At 32.7% G+C, this 22,469-nt stretch overlaps 1 protein-coding gene across 4 annotated transcripts in view; it reads right to left on the reverse strand.

The window, feature by feature from the left end:
* Window positions 1-22,469, reverse strand: part of MRTFB (myocardin related transcription factor B) — a 155,210-nt gene that overhangs the window by 77,181 nt on the left and 55,560 nt on the right. For all 4 annotated transcript variants that reach the window (XM_044659148.1, XM_044659157.1, XM_044659132.1 and 1 more), the window contains exons 2-6: window positions 9,013-9,078; window positions 6,535-6,590; window positions 5,333-5,408; window positions 2,693-2,854; window positions 751-929 (exon numbers count right to left, since the gene is read on the reverse strand). In XM_044659148.1, the coding sequence (XP_044515083.1) occupies window positions 751-929; window positions 2,693-2,854; window positions 5,333-5,408; window positions 6,535-6,590; window positions 9,013-9,078 (539 nt within the window). The remainder of the gene's footprint in view (window positions 1-750; window positions 930-2,692; window positions 2,855-5,332; window positions 5,409-6,534; window positions 6,591-9,012; window positions 9,079-22,469) is intronic.

A 22,469-nucleotide genomic window follows, 5' to 3' on the forward strand; every position in this document is an offset into this window, starting at 1 on the left:
TAGGATTGACTTTGGACAAAGTTCTTCATATAAAATTATGCTTAAAGTTTCATCTTAATATAAGAAAATGGAAGATAAAACTAATGAAAATACAGAGAAAATGAGAATATCAACTTTTGTTATGAAGTCATTTTTAAAATGACTGAGTTGATAATTAATTTTCTTACTAAAAAAGGAAAGCCAGACCATACTCACTCCTATATGACAGCCTGATACCATTGACAAAGTGAAAGGATGAAGCACTCAAAGGGCTAAAAAACAAAATTGCTAGTAAGTTTTAAAGTTCATTTAACTTGCATACTTGAAATTCATTTTAGACCTGTTTTTGTAGTTCAAAAAGGGGGGAAGTAAATATGGTAAGGCTGCTTTGTGCTTTCCTCTCTTTGGGATAATTTGGTTCTCAGAAATACTTGCCTTTTTCTTAACTCCACAGCTTCCAGAGTAAGAGGAAGGTCATAAACGAACTTTGTCATGCTGTGAAGCAAATCTTTATTAAAGACCATTGGATCCCAAGTACTGTCATATATCTTTTATGGAATCAAAATTGGAGAGGGGTTTCTATTCTCAAATGAAATGAAAAGGACAAGAGTTAGTCCTTTTTTCCTCATATCTCCTTATTTGTAAGATCCTGGGTCATATTTTTATTCTCTCCATTGCTACTAGGTTGAATCTGATGAGCAACTATCAATTCTTTGAATAGAAAGTCTCCCCACTAAACATTCTGGCGATTTTTGAGTTCAGAAGTCATACCTGAGTTGGAGTGTTTGTGGTAGCAGGAGATAGTGATTCACTGATTTTTGGCTCACTTGGAGATGCTGCTGAACCCTGAGACTCCTGGCTGGCTGGCTGGTCTGGAGACAAAGCATCGCTGCTGTCTTCATCAAATGAGAAATCACCCTGAGTATGGGGATAGTCCTCTTGTCCAACCCCTAAAGGAAGAAATGACTTTAGTATTCTCAGGTACCAATAAGTTTTATCACATGAAAAAGATGAAAGGTGAAACTTTCATTTCAAAATACCATTTACAAAATACCTGAGGTTACTACATTTTTGTTTATTTAAAAACTGTACCTTTTGTCTCAGTATCAATTAATTCTAAGACAGAACATCAATAAGGGCTAGGTAATTGGAGTTTAGTGACTTGCCCAGGGTCACAGAGCTAGAAAGTGTCTGAGGCAAGATTTGAACCATGTCCTCCTGACTCTATGCCTGGTGCTTTATCCACTGTGCCACCTATCTGCCCCTACCTGAGCTTACTTTATGTTTGGGTCACTTATATTTTAGTGACTAGTCTATGGGAGGGAGGGAGAAATGGAAGAATGGAAGGAAGGAAGGAAGGAAGGAAGGAAGGAAGGAAGGAAGGAAGGAAGGAAGGAAGGAAGGAAGGAAGGAAGGAANCCTTGTATGGCTTGTTATCTTCTCCCATGTATACGTTTGTGCTCTGGGCCGAACCCCCTCCTTTCCAGCTCCCTGGGCCCAGCAGGCCCTGCACGGATGTTTGGTGACTCCTGGTGGGTCCCTCTCTTCAGCCTCCTCCAAATAACCCGCGTAACCCAGCTCACTCCTGAGAGAGACCTTCGAACCCAGAAGTACCGGAGGCCATAGAACAAAAGCTCTGGAGCCTGGGAAGGAGGGAAGGTGGGAGAGAGGGAAGGAAGGAGGGAGGGAGACAAGGGAGGGAAGGAAGGAAGGAAGGAAGGAAGGAAGGAAGGAAGGAAAGAAGGGAGGGAGGGAGGGAAAAAAGGAAGGAAGGAAGGAAGAAAGGGAGGGAGGGAGGAAGGAAAGAAGGAAGAAAGGGAGGGAGGAAGGGGAAAGAAAGAATTAGCTATTAGAACTTACAGCAAGTGTTTACCTTATTTTTAAAGATCTAGCAATAGGATAATTTTAAATATATATGCAAAATTAGTAATATATATGCCTTGATTTTGGGAAATATGGGATTTTATAAATGAAGCTTTTATTAAATAGCTAAGCAAATTTATCTCAAGAAATTATTTTGCTTACATTCATTAAAAAATTCTCCATAAGAAAAACAATGAGACTTTGTTTTATATTAATACAATTTGTTAGGGCTATTTTTCCTCTCAATAGAAAACTATCTACTATTCAATTTCCTTCATGTATAATACACAAGAAGCCTTTTGTCTTTTTTAGAAGCAAATGAGTAGTTTGTGAAAGCATATAAAAAAATGAAACTAAATGGAGTAAGAATAAATATAATGTATAAAGTATTTGCTGTGCACAATGATAGAATGTGTGAGTCCTAGAGTCAGAAGGCCTGAATGAATTCAAAGTAAGCCTCAGACACTTACTAGATCTATGGTTTGGACAAGTCTCTGAATCTTTCTTGGTTTCCATATCTGTAAAATGGAGATGGTAATAAAACATCACGTATCTCCCAAGGTGGTTGTGAGGATCAAATGAGATAATTTTTGGAAAAGCACTTACAGTAGGTGCTATGTAAATGTAATTATTGTTATTAGCATATGACTGGAAGGAACCAAATTTATACCAAACATTAGATAAAGGTTACAATGACAATGTAGAGGAAAAGCTAATAACTGAAAATGTTAGTGGAAAGAAAGTTAATGAAATGAAAATTTTATCTTATTATCTTTTGATTTGTTTAAAAGGGTTTTTTTTTTTTCTAAAAAAGCTTTTCCCCCTAGAATATATGGTTTTTAGGCCTTGCCTATAATTGCTTCCTTAACACAGGAATCTACAGGAAGGATGTTCTTTTCTACTAGTTCCATTGGCCCAGGTCTTTGAGCAATCTTCTCATTCAGATCATCTGCCAGCCGAGCTCTCTTCAGTTTCATCTGTGTAGCCTGCAGGGATGGCTCTGCAAATGTTTCTAAAAGAGGAAAGATAACACTGATCATTTTCTTCATCAACTGTTAGTATCTTATGATATACTTCAGACTATTATGTTTAACTTAAATTTGATTTTAAGAGGTTTTCAATATATTTATGGGGACAATATGACTGTTGAGTCAATAATAATTATAAAGTTTTACATATTAGAATATATTTTACATATTACCATCTCTAGAACCTCAAATTAACATGAACTTGAATTTTAAAAAATATTATATAAAGTTACCTACTGATAATTTATAAGGGGGAGTCAAAATTCATACTCATGGTTGCTTTAAGGAAGAACAGGTAGGGTTTCTCAATTTTCTACGATATTGCATATGGGCAAATAAATACACAATTGCAGCTTGAGGGAAGTGGATCTCAACATATATTCCATGAAAAGGAATTGGCTTTTTTGCTTTTTCCTTTAGAAAATAAATTCTGATATGGCAAATATGGTGTTCTTGGCTTACTTGAAAATTATGAAAATCATGTGGACTGCAATATTCACAATGGATATGAATGAATATGGGACAGTAAGCATCTTATAATTATTAGTTAATCCTCAATCATTTAGGAAAGGATAGTCTAACATATTTATCTGGGATTCTTACTCTTCTCTGTGCCTGATTTTGAATATGAGCATATCTAAAGAGCTGGATGGGAAAGAAAGGAGATGAAAATTAATCCATGTTTATTTCTGACTGCCCCTGAATCATACATTTCAAATGTTCAGATGTCCTTCTGAGCAATCAGAACATCTTGTCTCTCTATCATAAATGTTTTGTGCTATAGAATACCTATGGTAATACCAGTTATATTGTGTTTTAGAAAATCATTTACAGTAATGTGAATTTTTCCATTTGAAAATGTAAAAGCATTAATACATCTACTCTTTGATTTGTGTTCTTTCAATTTCCTATCGCTTTTTTGTACTTCTCATTAATGTTCTGTCTCAATGTTCTAGATAAAATAAATGTAGAATTCACTATGTATGCTTATCAAAAATTCAAAGTTGAAAGTAGTTTGTCTTTTTAAGAAATCCTGGTAGATCATTGATAGTAAAAGGCAGGAAAACTGAAGTAACCCATACCACATTTGAGTCACTTAAAATGCTCTTTTCATGAGCTTAATAGGATGGGAGGTAGGATAGCAATGAGGCCAGTCCTCCCTTTTATCAGTGTCTTCCTAGCATTCCCTTCCCTCATCCAAATATAAGAAATGTTTCTTCAAGGAAACGGGTTCTTTCAATGGAGAGTTTTCAAAAAGAAGCTAATATGATGTCAAAGAAAAATGTTGACTTTTTCTTTAATGCTGCTGCAAGACAAATCTATGATTACTAAAAGCTTTAAACTACTCAAGTAGAACATATCTTTGCTTAAGAGTTGGGGTCTTCATTTTAAACATATCAAACTGAAACCTGAAACACTAATGCTAATCTTTTTCCTTTACAGATGTTGGATCTTAGTTATTCAAATTCAGAAAACAATCTAACTTATTAAAAGTTTAACTAAGCTTATTTTTAAAGTATAGGTCTTGTTTTCTTTTGCTGCATGATTTTAAAAATATTATGGAGGACAAGTTCTTTCTTCATAGTTTAAAAATCCCACATTGAGAATTAAAATTTGACCCAAGTTGTTTATGGTTAATGCCCAAAGAATGATAGAAAAGAAAAATACAAAGTAATTTTTGTCAGCAGCTGGAGCTAGAACCAGGGGCTTTCACAGTTGTTTGCGACATTTATTGTTTAGGTCCCCAACTAGTTAATTATAATTTGCCAGTCAAGTTTCAAGACTCTGAAAGCTATTTACATGGACCTCTTCCTAAGACTTAATGAGAATTTCACTTATGGAAAATGAAAAATTGCTCTTGTTCTAAAAAAGGTTGATATCCTAGGCTTGTTTTATTACTAGATTAAGAGTCTAAAGGTCCCATGTGAAACCAGAGAGCAAAGCTAGGTGTGCTGGGAAGAATATGTCTCCTCTTCCTCTCTCAAGTTACTTCATCTATAGCCATGCAGGATGCTGGGAGTCTTCAAAAGAGTTTAAGCATAATTAAGGTGTCCTTGTATTCAAAAAGGCTTTTCCTTTTTCCAGTACTTTGAACAGTGCAATAGAGACTCCTACAGAAGCTGTGGTAGAAATCAGTTTTTTTCTTTTGAATATTTAATTTTGCTTTTAATACTAACAATCTAAGTAGCAGTCTTGCTTCTATCCGATTTTGTAGTTCTTAAAATGATAATAAATGATATAATTCTTTTTTTTGTTAAGAAATTCAGTTATTCATGGGTATTATGGAAATGTTTTGCATGATTTCACATGTATAATTTATATCAAATTTCTTGCCTTCTCAATGGTTGGGAAAGGGTGGAGCAGGAGAGAGAATTTGGAATGCAAAATTTAAAACCAGAGAGCTTAAAAATAAACACATTAAAAAAAAAAGAAATTAAGTTAGGATTAGAGATGGCCCTTACCTTCCAAAATGTGCATTCTGACAAGTTCAGAACGATCTGGTCGACTACGTATCTTGTGCTTCAGAAAATTTTCAGTCTTTAAAAAGAAAAAAAAAGAATCTTGTTCCATTCTATTATGGAGAGTTGAAGCTTTTTTTGTTATTATATATTTATATGTATATATATATATATACACGCACACACACACATATATATTAATCCAAGTCCTCTATTTTCACACATATGAGAGGAAAAAGAGAAAGCAGTATTTATCAGCTATCATGCTATACATAACTTTAAATATTGTCATTTTAGGTATTGGCATTGTGAATGGAAGCAGAGAGAAAGGAAAAGCTATAGTAACATATCTTAACACTTGGTGTTATTTAATTGTGTTACTCAATCTTTTGAAAATGTACTTTAATAGTAAAAGAATGTACAAGTCAAAAAATGTTTATTCTGCAAGAAGAGTAAGAAACCTGTGTAAATGAGATATTTTCTAACATGTTCAATATGATTTTCTTTCATTATTTTATATGTATGGTATTATTTTCCTTAACTTAAAGAAAAAATATATGGGTTGAAAAGAATTTTTTTTTTGCCATTAAACTAATGTGACACCTAGAAATCTTATAAAAGTTCTCAAGAGTCAAAACCTTTTTTAGACTTTCCTGAATATTTATGGAAATGATATGCAAGTAATTTAACTAGAGGCCCATACAGATAGGACATAGATATAAGCAAATTATTTATTACATATTATGTTGCCTGGAGTAATAGACTTGAAATGTGACTACTAAACACAAATTTGAATAATTATAACTTTTTTTTTTCATTAAGCCTGATTTTCCCACCCTTGGTTTAGAGGTATTGGTCATGTAATTTTTGTAAGGAAAGTCCTTTGAGGGTGTGAGAATTTATGTACATTTCCATAGGAAGGAAGATGGAAGATCATCTCCAACATGTCTTCAAAAAATGTACTACTACTGCAGAGCAGGAAGAAGAAACAGGCAAATTCTGTACCTAATATACATGGCTAGTTTTTCTAAGCAGGTGGCTATCATTGATTTTTCAAACTTTAAAAAGTATGATGGTCATAGGATATCATTATACTATGTTCAATATAAATTGTATAAAATCTCAGATTTTAGCATAAAATCACTTCCTGTCTGCAGGTATTTTGAATATATAGAAGTGAAACATTTTGAATTAAGATTTCTTACTCTGGCTCGTTCTAAGCTTTTTATCTGTTCATGGAATGCTGCTGGGCTCTTTAACGCTGTGGAGAGAAAATAAAGTTACTTTAACAGGAAAATTTTTTTCTTAACATTAGTACAGAGAATTAACATTTTAATAGTTAAATCTTATAAACCATTATATATTCATGTTCCTTATTCATTGTTCATAGATAAATTATATAATTTATTTACTGAGTCATTTAAGGAGTTAGCTCATTTTAAAAAATTAACACACAGGTTGAGATGAGTATTGCAAGGATTATTTTTTCATTTACCATATATTTAACAGAATTAATTACTTTTATCAAGTTATGTAATATGAGGGAATTTAAATCATGAATGCTTACACCATTAAGCAAAACAAAGGCAAAATTAGAGTGTGTTCCAGCCAATATTCCAGGCAATTCCAGATGATTCAAATTAGTACTGTGAAGATTGATTTGTTACCATTGATTTTCTTCATTATGTAAATGTATGGCTTATAATAATAGTGTGCCAGGATATCAGGATCATACATTTCTAGTCTGAAGTTAACTTACAAGCCATTGTAGTCCTATGGCCCATTTTATATATGAGGAAGCTAAGGCCCAGAAAAGTTAAGAAAATTTGTCAAATGGGCTAAAGTGCTAAGTAACTGAACCAGAATTTGAATACAAGTATTATGGCTCCAAATCCAACATTTCCCCTACATAGCTAAACTAAGCAAGATTAATTGGTTGTATAGGATAAAGTGCAGGGTATTCATGGGCTCCCAAAGCTCCACAATATAGTTTGAGCCTAAACAAAGAGACTATTAATCTCCTTCAAAAAGACATCTATTCACATATCTGATAAGTGAATCTTTAACTGGAATAACAACTCAGTGAACATCATCAGTTCATTATCGCTAATGATGCAAAGGAATGTTTATAAAAATATTATACATTTTGAATTAAAAATCAGTGGTTTCTTTGATTTTTTTTTCCTGTAGAGTATCTACCACCATGCACACATAACACATTTATCACTATAGACTATGTTGTACTTGAAGCATATGACTGATCTTACATGGGCTGATCTTTCACCTCCAGGCCTGGACTGGTCAGCTCTTGAAAACTATAGTGCTATTCTGAGCCCTGATGCTTGGGACTCTGCAAAGGCTCATATGAGCCAAATCAAGTATGTGTGCCAGGCCTGACCTTTGCCCAGCTCCCAAAAGCAGTTTTGGGCAAGTGGTAGGCTTGAACATCATAGTCAATTCATTTGCATATTCCTGCCCAATTGGCTGATAGTCAAGCTTGTTGTAGTGATGTGGCCATGAAGATTATCAAAGCAGCTTTTGTCTTCATCACAATGCAAGAGAAAAAAAATTTTATCAAAAGGAGAGAAAAATTATTGCTTATTCATAACAATATGCTTTTCAGAAATTACAGAAAAGAAAAAGATCACTCTCAATGACAGAGAAATTTTGGGGAAATCAATTCACTTAATTATACCCTTCTTGCTCAGAATCTTTAGGCTAGAAATAACTTTTTGGAAATGGTCAATTTACAGGAGATATAGACATAACTGAATCTTTTCATTAGGAAATAACAGATTAGAATTTTGAAATATGAAAAATTATACTGGTTCTTTAAAAACCTCTGAAATAATCTGGGACATTCCAGTGGATGCTTAGGTAGTAGTTAAAATTACAATATGGAAGATTTTACTAATCATAACAAAAAATTTTAAATGTACATTTTCATAATTTAAGCACATTTGGTTATATAAATCCTATTACTGAAATAGAAATATATCATTTTAGTGACATTATGAACATAAACAAGATTTTACACTTGATTTACTTAAACACATCTAGCTAAGCTGTGCCCTTTTATATAAATTACTTTAGCATGAAATTTTCAACCAGTGTATAAAGGTGAAAATCAATTCATGAGATATTATCTTTTAAAGATTTGTAGTCATTTAATATAAGAAAATACAAGATAATCTTTTAAGGAATAAAATATTTTTCACAAAGTAAACTACTGGTGAGGAAATTCTTCTACAAATGCAGATAAGTAAACTATTCTCCAACAGTTTGTGTGTGTGTGTAGATAAATAAAAAATATAGATAAGTGAGTTAGCTGCCTTTGTCACTAAGATTAAGTAACTTGAATAAGGTCATAGCAGTACTTGAACTCATGTCTTCATGACTCTGGAGCCTACTTTTTATCCATGATATCATGCTTTCTCTCCCTAGGAATTACCAGCAAAGAAATCATGGGTCAGAAATAAAATCACACCATTCTAAAGTGCCTTTCTACTCCCCCAAATACTTTCTTAGACTTGTACTTTTTGACCCTAAAAAACTTCACTTATGAATTCAGTTTGTATTAAAGGGTTATCATTCATGACTGCATTATTGTAACTTAGACAAGTTCATTTAGACAACTATTTTTATAGCTTTGAATTAGAAATGACTCATAAACCATGTCTTACGTGGCATGATGCCCTGGTCCACTAGCTGTTCTCTTGTCCTTCGTTGTTGTAGCCTCAGCTGTAATACTAGAAAAAGAAAAAAAATTAATTTACATGAGATTTCAAGAGTCAATAAAATAAATTCTGGAAAAGATACAATTAAGTTTTTGTAATTGCCAAGCAAATACATATATGCGCTCATCCATTTATACTATAATTATTCTAGTTTTAACTTTATTTATTGTTTAAAAGCAGTATGGAGTAAACAAGAAGTTACAAATTTAATGTTAAGATATGAAGATATAAAAGCTTTAATCCATAGAAAAAGAAAAATTCTTTCAAATGACTAATAAAAACTCTTTTCTTATGGAAATATTAACTTATTTCTGTTGTCTTCTCTAACATGAAAAATTCATATTATCTTTAAAAAAGAAAAAAGATAAAAATGTGTAAGAATGAGGCTGAGCTCCCTGTGTACTTTCTGAAATACTAGAACCCCCAAAACATAAAGTGAATTCTTAAATTTTAATTATTGTTGCATAGAGATAATACCACATTCCATTCTGGAAGTACTAAAGAATTCATAAAATTATTTATCACTTTTGCCTAAAATAAGAAACCTTGAGAACTAGTTAAGAATACTAAGTATGCCATTAAGTGAAAAAAATCAATTTTGTTTAATAAGACTCCAAATAATCTGTTAAGAACTCTAGCCAATAAAAGCAGTTTTAATAAGAAATGTATTAATTCTGAGACATAAACCCTTTAAGAGCATGACTATTCAGCAAATAGTTTTGCATTTCATAACATTTTGATCTTGAAAAGTAACTAATTTCAAGAAGAAAACATGAGGCACTTATGGAAGATAATTTTCTTATAATTTATATAGAACTTCAAATAAATTTTAGTATTAACTTAAGATATTGGTTCACAATATTGAATCACAACCGAAGCAGAGATTTATTGAGGTCAACAGAGTAGTTTTAAAGGATCTTTTAAAAAAAATATCCTGACCTCCTGGCTATATTTCCAAAACCAGATCTTGCTTCCAACACATAAAACATCTCCTCTTATAGGGGATAAATCCATGAAGATACTCCAGATGAATGACTCCCAATTTAAAGGAGCAGCCACCTCCACCATCCACCCCTGGATGACTGGGAGTAAAGTAACTAACTGGCTACTTTGTTATGACCATTATACATAAATAGTTTTTAAAATACTAGGTAGTATCTGTTCATGTTTCATTTTTAAGTCTCAGCATATAAGAGGATTGGGTTGGAATCAGACAATCTGGTTTCAAATTCTGGCTCTGATATTTATTTACCTGAACTAGTCACTTGGTCTCTCTGGGTCTCAGTTTCCTTCTATGCAAAATAAGAAAGTTGGATCTGATGACCATTAAAGTCCTTTCTATTCTAAATTCAATGAGTCTATGATTAGGGTTATAAACCCTCATGGATATCCAGTTTAGGGTAATAGAAAAGGATGCTAGCTGGTCACAGATATGACAGATGGCCAAAGAAAATAAGTTATATTTGTTGAAACATTCTTCTCATGTTAAAATGTTTTGGAATACTTTGATTGTATTCCAGAATGAAGATCTCTCTCCTGATAACTTTTGACTTACTGGGGATAGTATGTTCCCATTATACTTTATTTGGGAACAAAAATAATATTGGGAAGTGGCCTTTAGAACTGGTGGCACCAAAATGGCCATAGGTTTTACTATTTGGCTATGAAAAACAAAGTAATACTTTTCAGAATTTAAGAGGCAATATCCAACAAAAGAAGAATTTTGAAAGGAAAAAGGAGGGAGAGAACAAGTTGGGTTTAAAATAGGGAATGATCCTCCAAAAGCTTGATAATAGAAGTCTGTGTTGGAGGAACTTCTGACAACAGATTCACTGTGACTTTTGAATCTTAGGAAAAGAATGGAGGCAACAAAAAAGAAAGGATAATGGAAAGATACTTTTAAAAAGCCATTTTGTGATTACAAATGTAACTAAATAGAAGTATCTCAGTTACTTAGCACATTTACAGAACATGAGCAGTGCTGCTCCTATGATTATATATGGTTTTCCAACATTGGTCATGGGCACTTACTATTTTTATTATCTCAAATGAAAAAAGATTATAGTTGTACATTGGTTAACTTAGCTAACCATATACCATCAGATAGAAACACTGTTACTTTATATTTAAAAACAAATGATAAATGTAGACATATCATGAATCTATTAAAGTAACAAACAATGACATGAGATTTTAAAGCTACCATTCCGTTTTTACATCTAAGACAAAAATTTTTATAGTTTATTACAAGTAGATGTAGTTCTATCTGAAGATAAAGAAGTGATCTTTCCATTAAATCTATATTGCTTAAAATTTTCTCTAAGCAATAGGAAATCATTTTGTCTTGTAATCAGTATTACTCAACATAATATTATTTTACAATCATTTCCCTGACATGTCAGTTCATTTAACTAAAACTTTCTGTGCATCTTCTATGTGCAAAGCATTGTGCGATGCAATGAAGGGCCAACAAAGATGGGCTGTGACATAAAATAATGAATGTAAGTGAAAATGTTGGGAAGAATATAAATCTAAGAGACAAATTCACAAACAACTACAAAAACTTTGTGTGACTATCAGTTACTGGCTGTTAATTTCTCCATCTATGCACACATACTGAAAATAGATATCACCAGCAGTGATATATTAAACAATATGGATAAATAATGTTATATTGCCATGGGGTAATGACAGAGACATGAAAGAATGCTTGATTGCCATGTGAGAGAGGAGCATATTGATACCTTCATTCTTTACTTTCATCCTAGTTACTTAGTTTGTTTGGTGCCAATATCTTAGATTCTATCCCCCACTAACCAATTACCTTTGATCTGTGCCACACACAGACAAGTATATGCCATGGATCATAGGAATATAATAAGCAAATGAGCATGTCAAGTGAACATTCATCATCACTAATGAAAAAAAAAAGAATTCCCAACTACTGGTTGACCAACATTATCATTGGGACTTATAAAAGTCTTTATATAAGAAAAAAGTCTTTATGTAAGAATCTTAACATTTCATTACACTAAACATATATTAAACATTCATTAGGAGCAATGCACCTAAATAGCCACCAAAAATAAAAAGATAGCTTTAGCACAAACCCTGTACTGAAGAAACTAATTAATATAATAGAGTTCAAGGGGCATCTGGGTAGCTCAGTGGATTGAGAGCCAGGCCTAGAGACGGGAGGTCCTAGGTTCAAATCTGGCCTCAGCCACTTCCCAGCTGTGTGACCCTGGGCAAGTCACTTGACCCCCATTGCCTACTGACTCCAAGACGGAAGGTAAGGGTTTATATATATATATATAATAGAGTTCATCACCCTTTGGATATTTTAAAGGACAATTTTAATAAAAAATAAGTTTATACTACTCAATTTTCAAGAATGACTCACATATTAACATTTTTTTGTTACAAACAAGATTTATAGATTACTGTCAATACAAAATACTATATAATACATGTTCCTTGTACAAATAAGCACATGTACCATGGCCATAGTTAGAATCACAGAAAAACTGTTGATTTCTAGAATAAAAGGAATTTAATTGAAGGAGCTGAAGTTATACCTACTATAATGTGCTTACCAGAAATACTTTTTTCTATCTGGCCTGAATTCTAGACCCCTAGGTTTTTTATCCAGGCACTGTCACATTAATAAGCACTGCAAATAGTTATCTTTATCCATAAATTATTTTAAATAATAAGAGGGTCATAGGCATCTCCTCTTTCTTGATGAAATATATATATATATATATATATATAAAATGGTATGTTCTTTAATCATACAGTTCAAAAAATAAGTATATTTATACTTTTAAAGAAATGTGGACTTATAAGTATACAAACAGAAAAAAATTCAGAAAAGAATTTAATTAATAACTGAATCTTATTCTAATATAATGTTTTCACAATACCCTAACATTGTGAGTCGCTGGCTAAATTACAACTGACAAATTAGAAAGCTGTTAAAAAAAAACCCAATCTAATCTTCAGCACTAATTGGTTTTTTAAAAGCAGACGCATGTACTTATAGTAATACTGTATTAGCTGATCTACTTCATGTCTGCTCTGAAGCACCAAACTGGTGTTTTAGGATCTGTTTTCACTTAATACATTGATTTTTGTTCAACCACTTGTTGAACCACCATTTAAACAATTAAATTTAAATTAAAAGTTTCTCTAGTGCTGAATTTCAAATGCTTCTTTGTCTGGTTCCTCCTATCTTTGTTAATTGATTGCATTTTTTACTTCAAATCTTCAAGGAGCTGGGAGAAAAGGTTTAACACAAAGTTAAATGGGGAAAATACTTTTTAGGTAAAGAGACTCTACCTAAAAATCTGCTGGTATTAGAGAATTTCCAGAAGAAGAAACTCCTATCACAATGCATCTTATAATCCTAAGAGTTACTTAGAAGACTAAGAGAGGTTAATGACCATATTCATATAGCTAATCAGAGGTATTGGGGTAAGAAATGAACTCAGGTTCTCCCAGTTTCAAGACAAGTGGTCTTTTTCACTAGTCTTGTTTCCTCTCTGCAAATTAAGAAATTAAAAAAAAAAAACAACTTACATATTACAAAGGTTTATATTTTTGTACATTACAGATAACTCTTGTCTTGTGCTCTCCAATGAGGAATATTATTTTAGATATGAAGCAAAAGAACTAAGTTAACATACCCTGATAATTTTATAATTATATTAAAATCACAGTTTTCAGTATTTCTCTGATGTAGCTCAAAGAAAGATACCTTTTCACAGCAAGGAGAAAACATACAGCATCTTAAGAATATATAACAATTGACTATAAACTAAGCAAGTCTGAACAATACACAGTATCTGGCCTAAGGAATTTACAAGGGCACACGTGAATAAAGTATAACACAAAAACAAGTTAGAAGTGATATTTGCAAATAGAATAAATGGCATACAGCCATGTTAGCTGGAAATAAACAAGTTAGACTGAAATTATTATTTTATGGGTGGTGATGGTTTCCATTCTAAAGGATAACAGTAGGAAATAAAGTGCTAATGAGTGACTGAGCTATGCTTAAGAATAAAACGTGGAAATATGAGTGGGTGAAAAGACAAAGAAAGCTACTAGCAGAGATTTAGCAGACCAAAGGCAACAACAGAGTTACAGAAACAAGGAATGTTTTAAAAGCACTAGTTCAAAGGAATGAGAGCATATATTAAGGGCAAAAAACAAGGTAAAGGAACTAAGAAAGTAATCCTAGCAAGAGATTATTTTCAAGACACAAGAATAGTCCAGTCAAGAAAGAAATAACTGAGGTAACACATTTAAAAAAAAAAGAAGATAGCCCACAGAGTAACAGTAAGAAGTGGCAGGTTTGGGGCAAGAACTTGGTACGTATTATTCAAATACCATTAAGTAGTCAATTTAAACTAATAAAAACAAGGAATTTCAGAAAAGTTAACATCTTCAAGTTACCCTTTGTGTTTGAACACAGGAGTAAGAATATTTGGCCTAAAAACTGAACCCCCAAATTGTAAGCCACACTAATTTAGCTCTGATTTGAGAATGTTATCATTAGTTAAAGTCAAGTTACCTGGTAGCACCTGTTTAATAATGGTATAAAATCCATAAAAAAAAGATTAGGGTGGAGAGAACAAATGGTTGATCAAGAACTAACAGAAATCCTTTGATTATTCTTTAAAGTAAAGGCTTGTTGCTTTAAACACTTAATGAAGATTGTAACTGAAAAAATACTTTTTAAAAAAACTTTCTTTAAAAAGGTCTTTAGTATTTATTTAAATGACTTTAAGTTTCAGAAACTTAGTACCCCTATTATCAATGTTTCTAATATCAGTAAAGTTTATTGTGATAGATTTTAATATTAAAGTATTTAGTTAGTTTCTTCAAGTAGTTCCAAAGCTCTTCATTCATTGGTACAAATACTGTCCAAGTAGACCATGTAACAGAGAAAGTTCCTCTCTGGAACCATTTTGGTTTGCAGAGAGCCAGTACTGTATCACAAGAGAGCAATGGGTGAGGAGTAGGGAGAGTTGGGAAGAAATCCTTAGGCAAATTACTTAATCTGTATTGGCTCCAATTTCTTCTAAAATGAAGGAGTAAGATTAGATAATATACCTAAAGTCCCTTAAAACTCTATATTGTGGTATCTGACTTATGTCACTCATGGGATGGTCTGTATCTGTATTTCATATTCTGAATTTTGTAAAATTTTAAAATTTAAATCTCTACAAAGTTATGCATTGATGGTTCTACATGGTATAGGGGTAACCTTGAATTCTCAAAGTTAATGTGGGTGTAGTATAAGCTCTGGTAGATTCTACCATGATAGAAAGATTTCCCACATGGCCCTGGCAAGAGAAATTTCTATTTCCTAAGGACATAATTATAAATGGAGAGATATCACCAGTAGGCTGGCCATCTGTGACAATTTTTTTTGGTGATAGCAACCAATAAGACAAAGAAAAACATAAAATGTCAACGTTGGGCTTTTCAGCCTTTCTGTTTCTCCAGATACAGTAGCAGAGTGGTAGAAATGGGAGCAGTTATTGAAAACTTAAGTTTTTATATCATCTATGAATTTTTTACTATTGGTACTCTGATTATGATATATATCCTTGTGTAATAATCAACAACCTTGACATTCTTGCTATAAATAAAATTCAAAGAAAGAAGGAAATTATAGTTAAAAGGAAGGATAGTTCACAGATACTCCTTAAAGAGGCAAAGAAAGAAGATAATGGAGTAGGTTTTGCTATATGCCCATAGGCAATATGAGACATTTCATTAAATATCTGGCCATTAATTATATATTGCAGAACTAGGAGAAAATATTAGCAAAAAAATCTATCATGAAAAAAGTACATCAGCATTAAGTTGCTGAGAGTGAAGAGATACAGAAATTCTACAAAGAACTTAATATGGCCATGTGAATTAAATCAACATACATTTTGACTTCAATGCAAAGGCAGGAAAAGGTGAAGATTAGGCAGTCATGACCCAGAAATAATAACTTTTACACACAAGAGACTAAAATTACATAGAAACTTCACAACTTCATATCATGAACTCTTTCTTTGCATAAGGAAATGGTAGTTGCTGGACTAGGCAAACATTGAATAACATCACAAAAAATGAAATGGATATCCTAAAAGACAGGAAAAAACTTATAACTGATGTGGGAGTTAGCTTTCTGTGCAGTCAGAAAACATTAATTTGTTAGAACTAAGATGAAAAGTACTAGGAAGCAACAACAACAATAAAAATAAAGTATAGTATACAAGAGAAACTACTCAATATTATACTAAACAACTGACAATAAAAAATGAGAAATACACAACAGAAATGACAGTGATTATGATAACTTTAGATAGAAGTTTGAATGGTGTAAATTAATTGCCACGACAAAGAGACCCAAAGAGTTCAGAAAATGACTTGGTCAGCAAACACCTAGCTTACTTGCCAAATGGAAAGAGATGTCTCTGCCAAAGGCAATAGAAACCTGTAAAATCTAAGATAGAAAGATGATGGATGATTGTGAGCAGTACTGTCTCAAGCAGTAGAGGGTAAAAACCATTTAAAGAACGTTTGGCAGGACATTTAACTAAGCAAAGCCATCCCAAGGGCACTCAAATACCAAAAGGAGAGTACAATAAACAAAAAAAAAATGGAAAAGATTTCTAAAAATTATTATAACCTTTTTCTCCATCAAAGAAGTAGAATTGCTCCATTTAAACCCTAACATCCAACGTTCACATCTCAACCATTTCACATCTAACTGAAAGAATGCAGAGAATATTAATTCCTACTGTGTTTATAACTGATTATAAAAATGCATTTGATTTGATAGAGCAAAATGTCACCTTACCGCTCCAGATGTCTCCCATTCATACATCAAAATCATCTAAGATTCATTGAAAAGATAACAGAAATAACTCTTTTCAGTTACTCTCTGATTATAAACACTAGACAAGAAGTAAAACAAGGGAGATGTATGCTCTCCATTGTGATGGTGGCAATAGAGTGCGGAGTCCAAGTTGAAAGATTATTTGTGGAAAGTAAAATCCACAATATTCTAAATGCTCCTTTGTGGATGTCATTTTTCTGATTGTCTTGTGGCCTGAAACTTTACAGAGAACTCTGAAAAAGATCTATAATACTCAAAGGAGTTTTCCCCCATCATCCACATAGGAAAAGTGAATGAAGAATGTTTATTGCCCAAATAACAAACATGCATTTGTATGAACAACCTACAGAGCTTGTCTGTAAGAATATATATCTTGGAAAGAGGCCACAGATGGAAAATGAGAAGGACTTGAGTTGATTGGAGTGAGCAGATTGGGTGGGGGAGACTGTATTCAGGAAAATTGCAGAGCTCCTTTACTGACCCCAAAATTTATATGAAAGCAAAGGTCCATCTTTTTAATACTCATATTTTGCTGGTATTGTTTTGATAGTAAGATATGGGATACTGTAGCCTTTCAGCATTAAAAATGACTAACACACAGAAGACAATGGAAAGGTGCAAGAATACCAGAACTGACACTGGGGCACTGATCCTCAATCTCACTGAATAATGTTGGGTCTAAATCAGCGATGGGTAAACTTTTTAAAGAGGGGGCAAAGGGAAAGGAAATGCTCATCTGTCAGTCTGTTTCTAAGGCAACTCTTTCGAAGTTTTATTGTACTGTATCCTACTCACTGTATTCATCAGATCAGGAATAATGTTGCACAGCTGGAGAGAACATTTCAGGGGGCCGCATCTGGCCCGCAGTTTGCCCATCACTAGTCTAAATGATTAGTAAACTTTTTATTGCATCTTTCCAATAGCTGCTTTGCTTTACCTAAGCATATTTTATTTTAAATGCAAATACTAAATGATAAATAGGTATAAATCACTCCTTTAAAAAGTTAAAACTTCTGTACAAACTTTGTACAGAATAATAATAATAAACTACTCTTATTAACCCTTTCTTCAGATGAGACACCAGATTTCCTCATTTATTATCTCTCTTTTTAGCAACATTTTGTTAAAAGAAGAAAGGAAAAGAGATGATTTAAGTATTGATCCTGGCTACTACTTTCAACAAGGTGAGCTATGCTGCAGGTCACACAATTAAGAGCTCTATTAGTACTTTCCAGTTTAGGTGAATAGCATCATTTACATACCTTCAATTATTCCTGGCATTATGAACAATCAAAACAATCTACTGACAAGAGGAAATGAGGGTTTTAATAAATTGTACATTTCCTGCTCAAAATTGGTAGCAGTGACAAAACTCAAGGGAATAAATTTAAGTAAAAATTATAAATGTTAATATCTTAATTTTCTCATAGCAGGGGGGAAGGAAGTATTTCTTTCGGTCTAAACCTTTCATAAGCTGAAGTGGATTGGTTATTCATTAGTAATCATCACCAAAGAACAATTATGAAGAGTGTACTTGTGATTGAGGCTGTGTGAGGTATCAAGGAAAAAGGTGCCAAGACTGTTCTTATAATTTCTGGGCTTATATTCAAACATCCAAACATTATAATAATATTATATTTATGTCAAATTTATATCATATATTATATTATTCCTATTAAAACCCACAGAAATAAACAAACATAAAAATGGTAAGTGTCATTATTAACAAGGGCATAAAGTTTTATTAAATGTTTTATGGAGAAAATTCACATATATGTTGTATTTTAGTTAGTGATTAGTTGATGGTTAGAAGACAGATAAGCAGAAGCGATCAGTGGATTTGGAATCAGAGTTCCTTCATTTCTTAGCACTTCAGCCAATGATTTCTAAGGTCCTCTTCTATAAATACCGTTTCTTTGAATAGGAGTACTTACCTACTCTGTGCAAAGCATTAGTTGTGCCCCAATTAACAAAAACTTAAGGATACAAAAATTTTAAATTATTCTGAAAGATTGTACTCTTACAAGTTTTATATTGTTTACATTCTGACAGCACTTTCAAGCTGTCAGAATTAAACAAAGAACTGAGTTTAGTGTTAATTTAGCAAGAGTGATTAGCTGAACTAAGAAGCTTTCATACTTTCTCAAACTAGATTGGTTATCCCTTTTCTCTCACCCCCTTCAACTGTGGTCCGAGTATCCTCATTATGGGACAATGTCCTAGGAGCTCTGATCCTTTCTACAAAGGCTGATGTCCTAAAGTCTCCTTTCTGCTCAATTGTATTTGTTATTTTTTTTTTTGGTATTGCTTTCACATTACAAATTACAAAGTTGATGTGAGAATTATTTGTCCCAAGTGCCAGAATTGCTAGTAGGAGACACTGTACTATATATGCTGAAAGAATAAATGAATGAAATATATTGGATAAAATGTCCCTCCCACCAAGGAGCTAAGAAATCTGTTATTAGATACATTGAAAAAAAGTAATACAGATAAAGGAAGGATTGTTGTTTATTTCTGAGGTACAAAGAAGATAGATGGGGAGGCTTCACACACACACACACACACAAAAAAAAAAACCCTAGCTTTAGATGTGTAGTATTTTGATAGGTTAAACAATTTGGGGTATATGTGTAGGTAAAAGCAACAGTATAAATAAAATGCCATGGAGAAAGCAAAGTGTAGGGCAGGTTAGGGGAACAGTGAGTATTCCAGTTTGGATGGAACACAAAGTTCATGAGGGAAGCAATGAGAGATAAGGCTAGAAAAGTAGGTTAGAGCCAAATCCTGATGTTTAGGTCTTTAGTCTTATCTCTTGTTAACAGGGAGACATCATTGAAGCCTGTTGAGAATGAGGGGGCAAGCCGGTAAGCAGATTGCACTAGAGATGTCAAGAAGAATAAAAGCACCCCAAATGATTAGTATGTGTGTAATCTTGGGAAAATTATCTTATTTCTCCAAGCCTCCATTTCCTCAGTTGTAAAATGGTAATAATACTTATAAGTATCTGCCCCACAGGAGTATTCTAAGGATCAAATGATATGTTGAAGAAGTGTTTTGGAGACTATGAACTATGATGATATCACCAGGTACTGTAACTATCATTATGAATAAGAAAAAAACCAAGAGTCATGAGACATTTAACTGGGGAAAAGTGGTAGTGACTAATTTTGCCTAGGTGGAGTCACAGGGAGAAAAAAAAGAGTTAGGTAATATAGTATGGTGGGAAAAGTGCTATATTCAGAATCAGAAAATCTGAATTTAAACAAAGACTTTGCTATTCATGAGTTATAATATGTTGAATAAATCATTCTGGGCCTCGGTTCCCTCAACTGTCAAATGAAGAGGTTGGATTAGATTATTTCTAAGGTTCTGTCTGATATAAATCATATGATACTGTGTTAAGTAGTTAGAAATTGATTGGTTGGGAGTTTAATCCTGACGAGGACTGAGAGAAAGCCAAAGTAGAATTTTTAACTATCACACTTTAAAAAAAAAAAGAATTACTATTAGTAAATAATACTATAAAAAAGGGAATAATGCCAAAATAGTTTTTGAACCTGCAGAAATTTAGTACTTTACAAAATTTTTCTGCATTTAGACTAGACATGGGAGTTTTAAAAGAGAGAGACTTGAATGTAGGGGAAAAACTTTTAGTATATACCAGTAATAAGCATTTCTAGAATTCATTTTCAATTAACCAACTAATACTTTTCTAGTGGGACCATTAAAAGAAGATTGTTACAAAACTATACTGGGCTATTCTAATGGTTTTCAGTGGCATTTTCACCTTTGCTCTGCTCCATCTCGTGCAACAGATTTTTTAAAAGGAAATAAAAAATACTTTCCCTGCAAGTACATAGCAAGAATCTACTACATGTATCAATAGATTGTTGTTATATACATGTTTAGAGACTTTTAAATATTAGAAATGTTTGTAGTCTAACAAGATTTAATAAAATTTCTGTTTCTTCCTAAATAAAACCCTTTATCTCTATTGTTACAAAGCAGAAATCTCTAACTGAAATGATCTTTTTCATAAGCATATTTATGGAAACAGTAAATTGCCTTTAATGGCACTCTATCTTATCGGAAATATACATAGTTAACTATCTCCTAAATAAAAAGTTAATATAATTAATTGTTTGGGTTTTAGTACTAGAAAATATTATTCATGTATGGACAAATAATGCTGACATTTCCCAAAAACAAATGGTAGAGCCAGTAGAGAGACTTGTCATTTTCATAAAGTGTTATAACATTTCTATCTATGACTCCTCTTTCTTTAAAAAAGTCATCCTTGGTATATGAACACGATTTTTTCCCCAACCTTCATTGCTATCACTTTCTGAAACATAAATAAAGCACTCAATGGATTAACAACCTCACACTTTCAAGGACAGTATTATGCTATGTTGAATAAGCTACATTTATTAGGGCATGGTGTGAATAAGCCCTAGGTAGCAATCTGGAGCCTCATAGTCATAGACTATTAAGAGTTGGAAATCACTTAGTCCAACCTCCTCATTTCCCAAGACAAGCCAATTTTACTTGCTTAAATTATGACATCACCAAAATGTGCTTTCCACTGTTTATAACGGTAACGGAGTAAAATGGGAATAGAGCTAATTAGTGTAAGCCCATGAGTTCTATGAGAGAAAATACCCAGAGCATGCACTTTATGTTACTGTGGTATGTCACTGCAAGAAGAGGACCCACTGAAGACAGGCACAACTGTTTCCTATCCTATCACAACTGACAAGATCTCTGCATCTCATTTACTGGCAACTTATATAATGAAGAAAATGAGTCATTCATAGAGTTGTCAATCAAGTCACTAGTTAGCTCTGAACTCTGTCAGTTTTATCAAAATAGAATAAGACTAAATCCACTGGAATAATTCATTTGGCTATTCTTTCTAAAGCTCATTATAGTAGTAAATAGTGTAATAATGAATTTATTTTAATCAATACAAATTCCTTTTCTTATCTCCTCTATTACTTTGTAATATTAAATGTGCCAAAAATAGAACACTTGCATATTCAATACTGCCACTTATATTAATTTTATATCAGAATTGCTAATGAAAAAGGTAAAGCATTTATTTTTTCCAAAAAAAATTTTTTTAGAATAAAGAAGTAGCTCAATTCACAGTATGAACACAGAGAATACCTTAATCTTGCTTTGATTATGGACTTTCAATGGGTACTATCTGAGTCTATTCTAAAAACAGAGCATATCATATTAAAATATCAAGTAGGGTAGACAGAGCAAATGAAATCTTATACAAAAAACACTTGGCAAAGTTTTTTTGGAATATTTTGAATAATATGTTTCTGTACAAATACCAAAAGAAGTGCTATATAAATGGTAGTTCTAATGCTACCACACTAAACTTATTTTTCACCTTTTTTGTCATGTAGTGTGAACTTGGGGATAATTTGGGCAGGCTGGGGAGAGAAGGGAAAAATTACAGAAAAATTGAGAACAAGGC

Source organism: Gracilinanus agilis, chromosome 1, assembly GCF_016433145.1.
Source record: "Gracilinanus agilis isolate LMUSP501 chromosome 1, AgileGrace, whole genome shotgun sequence".
NCBI classification, from domain to species: Eukaryota; Metazoa; Chordata; class Mammalia; order Didelphimorphia; family Didelphidae; genus Gracilinanus; species Gracilinanus agilis.